This window comes from Aythya ferina, assembly GCF_964211825.1.
Source record: "Aythya ferina genome assembly, chromosome: 10".
NCBI lineage: Eukaryota > Metazoa > Chordata > Aves > Anseriformes > Anatidae > Aythya > Aythya ferina.
This window is the reverse complement of record NC_140306.1, coordinates 20,105,126-20,120,382: the sequence shown is the minus strand read 5'-3', so window position 1 is coordinate 20,120,382 and position 15,257 is coordinate 20,105,126. Positions and strand designations below refer to the sequence as shown.

Here is a 15,257-nt window from a genome sequence, read left to right as displayed (position 1 = left end):
GAATACTCCATATATCATGCTTTCTTCTGCTCTGTGCAGTTCCTGCTGAGTGGGATACTGCCTGGGTTTATTCACAGATCACCTGTTCAAGGAAGTCACCGAACTTCCCACCAAACCCTGAGGGGTGCTTGTGTTACTAATATACCAAACAGGAGACTAACATTAGCGTTTTTAGATACACACAAAACACATGGAAGCTTGCTGTATCCTCTGAGACATCTAACATTAACTCCCCCGAATTTCCTTTCCTACTGCTATTTACCTAAATGTCACTGCTTTTGCTGTATCACTATGGGAACAGCGGCGGTTCCTTCTGTTCCTGTATTGCCACTACCAATCACTTTCTCTTCACCAAAATTCACTGCCAAAATTTCTACGTTCAACCTTGAAATATAGCCTCTGACAACAAAATTAATGCCGAGTTTCTCATGTTCACCACTGTTAGCTAAGTAATCTCCAATTAAAGAAAAAGTAACAAACTGTTTTAAGAGAACACCTCAGACCACATTCTAGCGATTATACAAACCCTGTCACCATATCTGAACATTTTATAGCCTCAATCTTACTCTTTCTTTTGATGCCCTTTTATAGCAGAAAAAGGTTTATAGGTAGAAAAGTAAAATACTAACAACATAAATAGCCCATCAAAGAACACACAAGAAGTTGGGAGCAAGCTCCAAAAAAAGTGTTCACTGCTGAATTTTTTGGCTACTGCCTTACCCCCCTTTTTTCTTGCCCTCTCCATTATGGCTCCAAACCATCATCTTTCCTCAACCAGCATAGTTTTAGGGCTTAAAGAGGTATACACATATAGCATATTACTGCAAGAGGTTTTTTGTGTTTGTTTTGTTTTGTTTTGTTTGGGGGGGGGGGGGTCTTTTTTAACAGGAAGATCTTGTGAGATCAGCCTTTGCTACATCACAGTTTGTGATCCACATATTTTTCACCCTTAATAACATTCTCATAGCCATACAGTGCTTAAGGAAACTGGATGTGAGAAGCAGCTAGCAGTATTTTACTACTAGAGACGACAAAGTCCTCAAATACCTCACAAGTGCTGACAGACAAGGTCGGTGTGTGCTCAGTCTACCTGTGTTCAATCTGCATTAACTGTGGGAGTGTTAAGCTCGCAAAGCCTCCAGTGAGTTTCAGTCTTCTTATTGTATTAAGCATACAGATGGCAGGCATGTCTGGTCTTAAGACGGGCTTACACCAACACATCCAAGACAACACAAACAAAATAGAATGGGCAACCAGTAAAATAGCATGGCCTCTGCAGAAACTACATTTTAGGGCATTTCTTTTAAGTTTGTTACTGTTTCATTATCATTAAGACAATATCTGAAAAATTTCAAGTACAATTCAACTCAGTACCAGAACATACAGGAGCTTTCTGTTCTGTATTGCACTTCAAGAGTGATGGAAGCTGAGGTAGTTCTAAAGTCAGAAGACAAAACTTGCTCTGTTGGGCTAAATCAGGCCAGTCACACACACTTCTTATCTTGAAATATTCATCTTTGCTCTAGCAGTAGATCAGAATACAAACTGTAGTAAGCATAATTTAATAACTATATCTGGAAGTCTCTAGTAAGTTAAATATTGTATTTCAATACTGATTTTTCCATTTATTTTTTCTTCGGTCAGTGGCATCAAGAGATAGCATCCTCATCTTAAAGACCAGAACAAGATAGAAATAATTTTGTAGGTTTTTTTTTTTTTTTTCCTCTCAGCTTTTTCCTTTGCTATACCAAAGAAAGAAATTATTGAAGAGAAGCTACCTGAATTTGCAACTGTTGGGTCTTCTTGGGATGAAGCTAAGCATACAGCTATTTCAATACCAAATTAGGAGGAATAACTTACTTTTGCCACACTCCATCTGTATGTGTTTTAAAGGGCTCTGGATGGAGGGAAAAAAAAAAAAAAAAAAAAAAAAAAAGGAATGGGACCCTAATAAATCCATGCAGAAAACTGCACTAGCAAAACTCTGATAAACATAATAGAGCTTCGGGGTGTTCGCCACTCAGTTCCTAGGAAGGACTGCATTTTTCTGATTAGCTGAGTGGCATAAGATGCAATGTTGCTGGAGGCTGCTACACCACTGGAAAGCAACTGTAGTCACTGTCAGCCAATACAGACAAGTGTAACGATTAACGATTTATATTCTTATATTGGAAACAGCTTTCTTGTCATTATGCCATACAAATTTACAAATTCAACTGACTCTGTGCACTTTTGCATCACTTGGTCTTCTGCAAAAATTCACTGAAACCCGAAAGGATATCTCAGTACAATATACTTAAATGGGTAATACTTAGCTTTGCATCACGTGAGAAAGGCATATCTAAAACAATTGGTCAAATGACTTTGTGAGCTGAACTGCTGTCCTCAATTAAGATATAAAATGTTAGTCCCTTACAAAATACGCAATAACTATAGAAAGAATCAATTCTGGTCTTCTGCAAGCTCCTTGTCTAGCATCATCCTATCCACTATACTGTCCAACACTGTATTATACGTTGTTTACCACATTAACAAATATCAAGGTTCAGATCTTTGATGATGATGTTATTATAACATAAGCCTTCAAAATTGCAAGCAGCTCTCTACCCACATGAATAGAGACCACACTGACAACAGGCAACAGTAACTGAGGAGTTAAACACTGCTTGAATTTTTAGTCATGCAAAAGTAAAAATGTATATATTTATATATTTTTAATATTTTTTTAATATTATCAAATACCTTTTAATAGTAACTAAGAAAAAAAAATACTATTTCAGGACTCTGTAAGTATATCCATGCAAACAAGTCAGTCTGCTCAATCTGCTCATCATTTCAGTTTTGTATTATCAACCACTATCTTACACTCCCTACTAACCTTGAATATGTAAATGATGCATCCTGTCCAGCTGTGTTGATTTCATTGAAAACATAATTTTCATAGTTAAGTTTTGAACATAAATCTCACTTCTTTATTTAAAGCTTAGCTTTAAATGCTAAAAGCAAGTACCAAGATTTCTGAGAAGAATCGCACTGTTTAATCAAGGCGTTCTTCAGGAATGGAAGTCTAAAAAAAAAATAAGAAACAACATCAACATCAAGTTGCTAAATCAGCACTACCAAGTGAATTTTATACCAGCAATTACTAAGGGCATCCTCTCAATCTTCATTGAAAGGCAGGGGTGAGGGAGGGTATTTTAATTGTAATCCATTAAATGTAGATTTTATTGCAGAGTATTGCACAGTAACCAAAAAAAAAAAAAAGACTAGCACTGAAAAGCAAATCCATCCTAAGTAATATTCTCCCACTATCTCAGTAAATTCACTTAACCTTTCTTTATGTCCCTGTCCTTTTAGATGGTCCACCAGAAGTGAAAGGTTTTGGTGCCTGACAGCAGAATAAGCAAATATGAACTCATGCAAAATGAATGATAAAGCAAATCACATATTCAATTAACCAACCCAGAAAATAGTTTGTAATTAAACCTCACCAGATTAGAAAATACATTATAGTTTATCTTAACTAAGATGCATGTGTCTTTTGAAGCAACCAGGGACTGGCTTTTCAAAGCCACTCAGAACTTCTCCATTTCTGCTGAAATGAAGCAAGCAAACAGGTCGTGACCAATGCTTCTAAAAGCCATGGAACCAAACTCTGTCAGATTTCAAGACAGACAGAGACACACACACACACACACACACAAAAAAAAAAAAAAAAAAAAAAAAACACACAAAAACAGGTCTCAGCACATAACATGATTCTGTTAAGTTTAGAACTCTGGAGTTTTTAAAACAGCTTCTGTAAAGCAAATCTAAATAATATTTTGACTATCTACTTTTGGCATGGCACTGGTACCTAGCAACATGTAAAGGTTCTCTACATGTTCATTCACTGAGTACTTTCCAGAATCATAATTTTCAGGGTTTCCTTTACTGTAAAAACTATTGTCAATGAATAAAACTATGGATTATAATTGTGTTAAATTCACATACTAGTAATTGTAGTAAATTAGTTTACTGTCTATTTAAACCATCTTAATTACTGTTTTTATAACCTCGGTGTGTTTGTATTTTTTTCAGAGCATTTAAAAGTCATCTTGTATTCTCACTATTCCAGTAGTTTGCATAAGTACAAACTTCTCCCATTCATCTTATATGTTTACTTTTAAACTTTAATGACAACAATATTAGTGTCAGACCTAACTACTTCCCCACCAACAGTTCAACTGTTACAGTATATAATAAGACTAGCTGGTAGATTTGGAAGGACGCACATTTATATTTATTAGGACCAGACACTTGAAAGTTTTGCAGGCACACCTTTATCATGCATGGGGTAAGGGCAAAGGGAAAGGCAATAAAACCTCACAGCTCTTCCCAGAACAATTAAACTAACAAAACCATCATCTACCAGTGCGGTACTATTCTGTCTGGGAGACTGACTTTAGGCTATAATAGAAAAAGAACTTTCTGGTGTATGCTCATCTCCCTAGGCATTTTGCCAGTAAACCACTACCAGCAAATCTTTTTAAGAAGACAAGCCCTTAGCAGGAATTCCCCACAGGAACAAGCTTGCAACTTTGAACATGGAAAAAAAAAAACAAACACTTTATTTCAAATGGGAATGATTAAGTACATCTTTTGGGGGACCTTCTGGTTTGGATAATTTGATGGTTATCTCCTGTATTTAAATATATATATATATATATATAATTTTTTTTCCAATGTCTTTAACTAAAACCTTTAAAACTAAATTGTGGAGCTCCTTTTCCTACCCTTGCAAACTGAATAGACTTTTTTTTTAATCTGTGTTGAAGTAGCCAGATCCTCAGCTGTATCGGGGCTTGCAAAAATTGCAAAAATAAAAGGGTAGCAGAGACTAGTCTGTTATTGACAAACTGCTACAGACCCAGGTGACCCTTCCACCAGCTGGAAATTGCCAGTCATCTTGCTCACATCCTTCTTCCAGAAATGTCCCTTTTCCTGAGCCAGAGAATGAAGTAAAAGCTTTCTTCATTTACCATTAAAAATGGACTTGACATATAGCAACTCTTTACCAAGAATGAGGAAGACCTCACTGTTGGATGCTACTAGCACAGTGCAGAGCCTAAGAAGTGACTGCAGGACAAAGTGGGTGCAAAATTCTACCAATGTAGAATTTTTCATTTTACTTTGCAGGGATGTCCATTACAAAGCAAAAGAAAAGTTCAAAAAACTAGGATCTGCACTGATAACAAGTCAAAATAATCCATAACTATTTATTAATGCGTACTATCGGAAGCTTGGGCTGGCAGTAATAGAAGAAAATTGAAATGTGAAGATAGGGCTGAGTGGAGCATTTTTAAATGATCCCCTTGCCAAAGCGTCATCCAGCAAGGAATTATTGCAGCTGTACAAAGGTTACTTGCCAATGTGCAGTCTCAGCTAAAAACACAACAGCTTTATTACTTATTTTGAGCAAAATAAGTCAGGCTGCTACAACAGTTACTTCGAGTTGTTTTTTTAAATGAGATACCAGCGTAATCGAGGTACAGAAAAAGAGACCCAAGCCCCAAAGCTCCCTCAGCTGAAAAACACAGCAAATAAATACAAGTAGAAATCTTTCTAAAATACATCACAGAATATTTGTTAATTAAACAATTTATTATTTACTGTGTGTTTAAAACCAACGACATTCTACACAAATATTGTCAGATAAACTACAAGTAGAGGATAACTAGGTGCAAGGTAGAATCCCAAAACCTTGTCAATGGATGGATTAGTCAGTCATGTGGCCTGAGGACTGAATGAGTCATGGGGTTGCTAATGAGATAAGGATAGGAAGCCTGACACCTTATGTCAGGAGTTCACTGGTTCTTCTCAGAGCACTCTCCTGCTGTGACCTAGATTGAAGGCACAAGTAACAGTGCAGGGACAACACAGGCTTTCCTGTTGGAGGTCACTGAAAGATTCACCTAAATCTACTTACAGGGGAAATGTTTGCCTGAAAGACAGAATACAAACAGTAGCTTTCCATAGCAGGGTCCCCCCACTAAGGCTCTCCTGGTCCCAGCTGCCTTGAAAAGTTTGGAGAAAGAAAAGGAGGTGTTGTGGGCCATCAGCTCACCAGCCCTGTAAGCACAGGCTGGGGAGACCTTTTAATGCAGAACTTCACCTTTCAAGAGAGTTCCCCACTGACAACCATAATCAGAAACAAGGCTGAAGAACCTGTTATCAGGGGCATAGAGTCTTCAGTTCTCGTTAGGGTCCCTCATGGGGACCTCATAGACTCCCGTTAGCCCCTTGTGTATGTGACTTCGCACTTGCCAATTTGCTGCAATATATGCAAGTCCCTCAAAATGGGAGCCTTGAATCTCTTCAAGTAGAACAGTCTCACCAGTGAAAACTCTTGGAGTCTAGACACAAGAGATGCAAACAACTCAAACTTCAGTGCTCTATTTTTCATAGACTCAGCATGGACGCCTTATTGTTCACACTTCAAAAAAAATAATAATAACCAAAGATGTCTCAATGTCTTGATCACAGGAGAAATCCCTACCTGTGCTCTGCCAGTCTGCCTGCATACTGCAGAGTAAAATATGGTGCTAATCTAACCCATGGGTTAGATTGCCTCCTACCCAAGTAAGTAGGAGGCAAAGCACAAGACAGTCTGAGAGAACAGAACATGGTACAGCAGGATGATACAAGAAAAAAATGAGGTAGGAGAGTGAGATAGAGCAAAGCATGCTGCAGAAGAGGCCAAGTGGAAGAGTAAAGACAGAAGGAAGACAGAGGGCAGAGACAAAAGATAATGAGAAACAGAAATAAGCGGGAAGTTGAAGACAAAAGACATGAAAATAAATAAAACAGATGAGGGAAAAAAAAAAAAAAAAAAAAAAAAAAGCAGAAAAGGCAGAAATAGAAGAAATATACAGGAAATTCATCCTGACAGAAACAGCTTCTTATCAAGTGCAGACAAGAGACACTGCCAAAAGAAGAGCTGAATCAAACATGAAAAGTTCAGATCACCTGAAACTTCAAGGCAGATCAAAAAAAACTACATCTAACTCCGAATGAAATAGTGGGCTTATGAGGATTCAGCCCAGAGTATACTGGCCCTATCCTCCTGCTGCAGCAAAAGAAAAACTTTCCCGGATCAATAATAGTTTCTCCAAACTACTTGCAGAAGAACTGTACCAACTTGTGAAAATGTCAATTGGTCAGTGCTTACTCACTTAAGTAGAATAAGGGACCAAGCTCAATAACTCTTGGAAGCTCATTAGTCTGTATAGTACTCTGTGCACAACAGACCATAATGACAGAACTGCTCCATTCAAGGAATAGAAGATCTCTTTCTCCTGCCTCTCCCAGAACACAGAAGAAACACATCAAAGTGTTTCTGACTGCTTTCTGGATACATTTTCCCACAGAACACAGAACTGTCACACCAGTAAGTGGCCAAGCACAGTCCATTCAGAATATAACTCCACATTTCTGATCCACACACATCAGGAAACATGCTCAAACTGGTTCCCAATTAAGCTTGAAGATTTCTAAGTTATCTTATACGATAGCGCTTCACATCATACTTGAATCCAAAGTACCGGCTTAACAAAGGAAGTTGGGCTACACTAGTTGAGAAAAATGTCAGCAAAATACCTGAGAAAGATACAAGGACACAGATCAATGGTTAGTGCATTTCATGATGTATAACCCTAGTCATAAGGAAAGACAACACTGCTTCTGCCAGAGTAATTTATTACATCAGGTAGACAGGATGTGTCAGTACATTCCCTTTTCTGGCTCAAGTCTGCCCCAGCACATGGCAGTACTTGAGCAAGCCTAGTGGAATTACTCAAAATTAACAAAAGGCAAATTTAAATGGCCAAATTCTAAACCATATGTACACTTAGAGGTCTTCAAGACCTCTTTTCCTAAAATAGATAGGGAACTCTTATTAAAAAATAAAATAACAATAAAAATAACAAAAAAATAAAAAGGTAATGTATTTTTGCTTAGACCAACCTGTTCACATTAGTTAAAATAACATCAGGGACAAAAACGTACATTGCTTTCTAAATGCTAACACATTGCAGAATTAGGTCAGATACCAGCCTAACAAAACTAATGCTAAAAACATTTATTTCAAAATGATTAGCCTCTAACACAAGTAATTATATTACCTTTTTCATGTAATGCTTTTTGAAAGTTGTTATTACCAAATCTCTTGTTGGATTGGCAGCTATTGAGATCTGTGCCCTCAATTTCTCACAGAGGGGAGAAAATGAAGAGAGATAAGACTGTTGGCTGGCTAGATACACAGCTGCATAAATAATTCTTTACATTGACCTGAATTATTCTGCCTTTCGCTAGCATGTTTTTTTTGTCATCCATAGATGCTTAATCTTGATGAACAAAAATATATTAAACAGATCATATGAATCGAATGTGGTTGGTTCCCCCCTTCCCACCCCTCCACCCCCCCCGAAAGTAATTAATCTTACACACCACACAATGCACAAACATCTCTAAAAATAGAAAGCCTAGTATCAGCCTAAATTTTCCATCCATAGTCCAAAATTACCTACTTACTGATCTGGCATCCAATTTTTGTTCTGAAGACACCCTCCCAACCACCGCTCAAAAAAAGTAAGTCCCATAGACTTTGAAAACTCAAAGGTTTGCTGAGGTCTAATTACTATTTCAAAATATCTTTTAATGTAAACGATGGAACTACTCTAATGTAAATTCAAATCACCTTTAAGAGTGATAGCCTCCCAAAGTATTAATAAAATAGCAACTAAAAGGAAAATATTTTACATAATATTTTCAAGTACAACACAGGTATACTATTTTTAATGGAAGAAATACAGCTCTACAAAGTACAGCAATATCATCCTCTTTAAAAAACACTTAGAAGTAACTGCTTTTAAAATTCACATTGCTATTCTTACAAGTTCAAAATGTATTGCTGTAAAGTTTCCCACCATTCTCTTCTCATCTAATAATATATACAGCTAAATAACACCATTAAAAATTGAAAATAGATTAGATAAGCATACTAGGAAAGACAGTAAAACTTCAGAAGGACTGAAAAAGGCATGTCTAAAACAACAGAAATTTAAATCAAGGTTTTTAATACCATACCTCTATACACGCACAGTATAACATTAATTTACATTCTCTTCCAAATAATTTTACTGCTGAAAAATATCTGGTTTTAAACATATGACATAAGGGAACACATTAAAAATAAAAATAAAACAATTCCACATTCTGGATATATTTTATTCCAAAGTATCACTGCATACCAGTTTTTTGACTGAAATTGTTACACTTAATACGGTCTCAAACACTAGCAACTAATCTTGACCATCAAGATAAAAGAACATCATTATAAAATAAAAATACAAGAGTACTTACCAAATTATGATTAGTTGAATTAGAATCATCTTCTGGGAATGGGATGTAAACAGCTAAGGCCACACAATTGGCAAAAATAGACAGTAGTATAAATATGTCAAATGGTCTGGAAAATCCTGTTAAGGAATCCATGAATTCTAAGTGCCTACTAACTTTCAAGCCTAGCTCTTTTTTCAGTTCTAACACTCAAACAGGTCTTAGGTCTCAGGCAATCTTTTGACTGATAACTGTGACAAACACTCAATCACCTCCAACTATATCACTACACCAAATTATTTTCCATCACACTGATGTTTCAATGTGCTGCTCTTTTCTGCAAAGGGGAGAAGACTTACTGTTGCTGCCACAGAGCGCTTTTTATTAAGTTCTACAGATTAATTTAATTACATACTCTTAAATCAATATGCAGGTTAACATGCTAGATAAGGAATATTTATGGAGCTATTTTGTCTTCATATGCTAACATTAAGTCTCATTAACTAACAGAAATGTGTTTATCCAAAGGAAGAAAATCATTTGGTATCTAGTTCATAGTAAGATGAGAATGATTCCCAACAAATCACAACTGTTCTCCTGTAGAGAGCTGGAATGTTGTGTAATGCACACAGAAAACTCTGAGCCCCTTTCATGTCTTGGACAGCTGAACACCTGAACAGTTTTGCTTTGGCCAGAACCAATGAAAGTTTAGGCGAGTAGACTGGCTAAGAGAATGTCATTGCTGGCTTGGCAGCCATACATACTGGGAGGCTTTAGGCTTTCACATGGGATGGCAGGAACTACAGCTACACTTTTAACAACATGTCTAGATGAATACAGTTGAAATCTGGAGATATTTTTCCTCCAGGAAAAGAAAGGTATTTCTTAAAATTCAGCCTTATGAAGTTTATTCTCCAGCTTATCATCAATTTGCCTTTCACTGAATAATATTTAATTATCTTCTTCTAATTAAAAATATGGGGGTACTCAGATAAAACTACTTTTGGAAGTTTGTAAACAAAGTATTTGGGACTTGACTTTTTCCCCCCCCATTTCAGTGCACAGCTTCCTCATATATGTCCATAAAATTTCCATAAAAGATTGAGCAAAGAGCACTGCATATAATTTTGTTTCCTCAAAAACAATTTTTTCAATTTAGAATAGACTTTTTACGATGAAAAAAACTATTAAGCTCATATGCCCTTTAAGATCTTGTAAATTTCGTTTGTTGACATCTCAGTTTGTAAACTCAAGGTCTGAGTTTACCTTCACAAAAGCCCATCAACATCAACAGTCATTACAAAATAAAGTTAGAATACACATCTCAACAAGCAGTGTTCTCCAGACTGAAATGGACAATATCAGTGCAAGACTGACAAGCTTGTTTTATGATACAGTGCTAGCAGGACAAATTCTGCCCCGAGTTATTCCACTCTAGACCCATAGTAATTTCATTTCACTGACCTTAGCCAAGGAGATGCCAATTTACTGAAATTAGTTGGACTTCTACCAGTGTAAATGAAAGTGGAATCTGTTTCATTATCTTTAATTAAGTTCAAAGAATTGGGAAAAAAAAAAAAAGCCCTATAAATGAGAAATATTTCCTACTGAAAGCGGTTGGGTGTGCTGCTTAAAATAACAAAATGAATTTTACTTTGTTAGTCTACTCTCGTAAATAGCTCTCTCCTGCTACAGGGATATTGCCACAACTAACAGGCATGTGTTTTTATCCTTGTACTTCAACAAAGCTTCATTCTCTATTTCAAACTTTTTCTTGAGAATTAAAAAATATACCAAATCTACATGCTCTTTGTTCTTCCAAGGAAATCCACATTCTTCCAAATCAGAACCACTGACCTGAAGATAAAGCAATTCTTCCAAGCACTCAAATCATGAACACATGCCAGTATACCTGATCCTGAATCTACAGCTGGATGAGCTTCCAAATGTTTGGTGGCAGACATACATGTATGTTGTAAATGTTCAGTCATTCATATGTAATTACAGTGAATCTGTATTTTAGCTAAAAGCCTTCCTTGCATTTAGCAATTGGAAAACATCATTTTGAAATAACTTCTACATTCATTCTACATCTACATACATTGGCCCTAACACCTCATCACTATATAGAAGATACAGGTTTGACATCTTAGGTCAAAGGTCATCTCCCAATTAAAACCACTAGATGTATTCCTGTCTATTCAGCCTTATTTGGAAGAGCAATGAATTCAATATTGAGATTTGATGGAACATAACATAAGCTTGCAAATGCCAAAAGTTAAGTTCAGAATGTGTTCCCCTCTCCCCCTAAGAAAAAACGAACCACTATGAACTCTTCCCTGTCTTTGAAGTACTTACTTTAATGAAACAATACTCTACATCATTATGACACGGATTAAGAGGCTATCATTAACAGCAATTTACACAAAATTAACTACCATTAACGTTAATGAGTGTTACCCGCACAGAGTTAAGTGAACTAACTGTCACTAGCTGTGACACTATCAGACATGGCAATACAATTCCTCTGATCTATCTGGAAAACTCAAGGAACAGATGGTAAAATAAAACTGCATCAAAGGATACTTCCATTCTACTAGACTAATGCAGGCTCTTCGTATTGGATTGTTGAGGGATAAACAGAAAAGGGCACGGGGTGGCCGACTATTAGACGTATTACCCTGTTTTTTGCTCTTGGCATATTGCTGACGTTTTCTTTGGGACAGAGATCCTACAGGCTGGGTTGTGGTGGTACTCATATTTTGGGCAGCCTTTGCTTGTCTAGCAGCATCAATTGCAGCTTGCCAAGACAGAACAGTTTGCTTGGATGGTGCTGAACTGTTTGACTGAGTAGTTGGTCCGTCACCAGGGAGAGGAATTCTGGTGCTACTTGCATAGTTCGCCTCTGTGAGAGAAACGGAAAAAAAAAAAGTACTTGTTTATAACTTTTTATGCTAGAATGTGTCACAGTGTTTTTGATTAAAAGATTATTTTAAGACCTCTTGCTGGTGTGATGCTTATATTATGTATACTATAGAGCATAAGTATATGCACATGTGTATGTATGTATGCGTACATACATACATGATTGAATATACAGGTATGAGTGTATATATGTGATTCAACAGTAGCCAAAAGGTCTCAGGAACCAGCATTTATTTCAAGTTTAACCTAAGTGTCAAGGCAAGTGCTACACCAACACTTGACATTTTAATTCTTCCTTTTTTTTTTCCTTCACGAACTGGATGGCAGCTCTTCTGTCAGCACGATAATGCAGTAAAACACACCTCCTCCTAATGACCGATTGGGCTGTGGTGCCTCAGCATTTACTATTTCCTCACCTCATCCTGATCGAAGGAGTAGTCATTTAAAATCCTTGCACATTTTTCAATCGAGAACAACCAAGTGTACACCTCTTCCCCCAAAACATAAAACCCCAGAAGTCCTGTAAGCAAGTTAAATTTCGCACTGTTCTGTATTCTCAAAGAAAAATGCCTCCCACACAGGAAAACATAATATTGTCTGGTGGTAAATAGGTTCATAAAGCTCTGCTATCTTGCACGCCAGAAATTACACCCGTCAAACTACTGTAAAGGAATTTTATTTTATTTCTGCTTTTTCACAAGGTGTCACAAAATAAATCGCACCTTCCAAATAATATTTTAAGGCCTTTTTTTATCCCGGATGACAGCAAAGCAGGCAAAACAACACCTCCTCGCACAGCTCTTTCCTCGCAAGCTCCCTGACTAGAGCAGCAGAGCCTCCTCCTACATGCACCTGTAGGAAGGAGACGCTCCTAAGTCAAACCCAAAACTTGAAGATGCCTGGGTGGGGAAAAAATGGAAGAACGGCACAGCATCCGCGCAGGGAACCGGGGCTGACGGGCGGAACGGCAGCGACACGCATCCAGCTACCCGGGCAGGAGGGGAAAACACCTCCCCAGCGACCGCCGCTCGCCGAGCAGCGGAGCCTCGGGGCTCGCCAGCCCAGCCCTCCGGTCACCTCCCGCCGCCTCCCCGGCGGGGGCAGCGCAGACCGGGGCTGCCTCAGCCCCTCACACGCCGCCGGTCCCAGGCTCGGCCTCGGCCTCGGCCTCGGCCGCTGCCTGCGCGAGGGGCGGCCGCGGGGGGCGCGCTAAGATGGCTCCCGGCCGGAGCTCAGCCGGCGGCAGCGGGGCAGAGCTGCCCGCCCGCACCTGGGGCTGCCCGAAGGCAGCGCGGCTCCTCGGGGGCGGCGGTGTCCATCGCGGCGTTTTTCACTGGAGTCCTTTTCTTTTCTTTTTTTTTTTTTTTTTTTAAAAAAAAAAAAAAAAAAAGCAACGGCACAGACATCTCCCCCCGCCTGCCTCCCGGGATGCTACGAAACGTGGCTCGGCGCAAACAACTCCCCGATCCGCGCAGCCATCCCTCGGGTTCTTTCGTGTCCCGCTGCATCCTTGCCACCTCCACATTACTACCCCGGGGTAGTAAATTAAACCTTACACCCAGCTGCGGGGGATGTGCCGGAGCCCCCAACAGCCGCATCCCCCCCAGCCCCGACGGCACCCCGATCCCTCCCGTCTTCGCCCCCTGCCCCCTCCCCCCCGTCTCCCGGTCCTCTCCCCACCCCAAACCTGCCCCATCCTCACCCCTCCTCTCCCTCCCTAATCCCCGTCTCCCAAATCCCTCACAAATCCTCCCCCGCTGCCCCCCCTCCCCTCAGCCCCGGGCATTCTGCTGCCGCTGCCCTTGCTGGCTCTTACCTTCTGGGTGCTGCTCCGGCGGCTGCTGCTGGTGGTGGTGCATTATTCTCACTTTCTCCAGCGTATGAGAGGAAAAAGAAAGAAAAAAAAAAAAAAAAAAAAAAAAGGGCCGAGACGCCCCCCACCCACCCCGAGCCAGGTGTGCGCTGCCCCTGCGGTCCCGCTACCCGACCCCCATGGTAGTGACTAGCGACGCGCGAGGGGCTTTTCCTCCTCCTGCTGCTGCTGCCGCCGCTGCTTTGCCGCTGCCAAATCCCTCCGAGTTTGGGCCAACATGACACTCACATCCGGGTGACACGGGATCTCTCCATCCCTAGCAACCCGGCTGCTGCCGCCGCCAGCTCCTCAGTCCCCCTCCTGCCGCTGCCGCCCGCTCCCCGGTCCCCCTCCTCCCGGTGCCGCTCCTCCTCAGCGCCCTCCCGCCGCCGCCACGCCGTTAACTCCCTCGCTGCTGCCGCTGCCGCCACCTGCTGCTCCCTGGGCCGGGCCGGGCCGGGCGGGGCCGCGGAGCTGCTCCTTAATCTCCCGGAGCTCCGGCAGGGCGAACGGAGCCGCCGCCGCCGCCTCGAGCCGGCCGCGATCCCGCCTCGCCTGCTCCCCGCCCCTCAGCCCTACCTCAGGCGCCGCGGCCCCTCAGGAGCCCCGGCGCCATCTCGGCCCCCGGCCGGGCGGCAGGTGCCGGGGGAGCCTCCCGGGACGGCCCAGCACAGCGGTGTCGCCCCCTCCGTGTCCCCGCACCGCCCCTCAGCTCCGCTCGGGCTGGTCAACCTGTTGAAGCGTCTCCCAGCCGACCCCGACCTTTTCAGATCGTTACCTGGATACTTCCAACAAATCTTTTTGAAAATATTTCGTTTTCGGCGTCAGCTTTCACTACAAAAAGCCGAAGCCTGTGATTTCGTTTTTGTTTTATTGGTCTCGAAGCGCAGAAGCCCTGCGTGCCGGTGCGCAGGACTGGAGCAGCCGGAGGTGTGGTAGGAAGGAGAGAAGTCGTGCCAACGGCGGCAGCTGCCCTCAGTTACTGAAGGAAGGGACTGCAGCCACTGGGAAAAGTAATTAACGAAACAACTAAGAACTATACACACTCAAAACTAAATTAATACTGGAAAGCTAAACTTGTACTTCTCTGCAATAAATTCTT

The 15,257-nt window shown here is 40.7% G+C and overlaps 1 protein-coding gene across 19 annotated transcripts in view; it reads right to left on the bottom strand.

Moving 5' to 3' along the window:
• CACNA1D (calcium voltage-gated channel subunit alpha1 D) overlaps positions 1-14,250 on the bottom strand; it is a 195,597-nt gene extending 181,347 nt beyond the window's left edge. For all 19 annotated transcript variants that reach the window (XM_084530611.1, XM_084530604.1, XM_084530603.1 and 16 more), the window contains exons 1-3: positions 14,120-14,250; positions 11,965-12,283; positions 9,403-9,508 (exon numbers count right to left, since the gene is read on the bottom strand). In XM_084530611.1, coding sequence (XP_084386737.1) covers positions 9,403-9,508; positions 11,965-12,283; positions 14,120-14,162 — 468 coding nt within the window. In that variant the 5' untranslated portion in view covers positions 14,163-14,250. The remainder of the gene's footprint in view (positions 1-9,402; positions 9,509-11,964; positions 12,284-14,119) is intronic.
• Between the last annotated feature and the right edge of the window lie 1,007 nt (positions 14,251-15,257).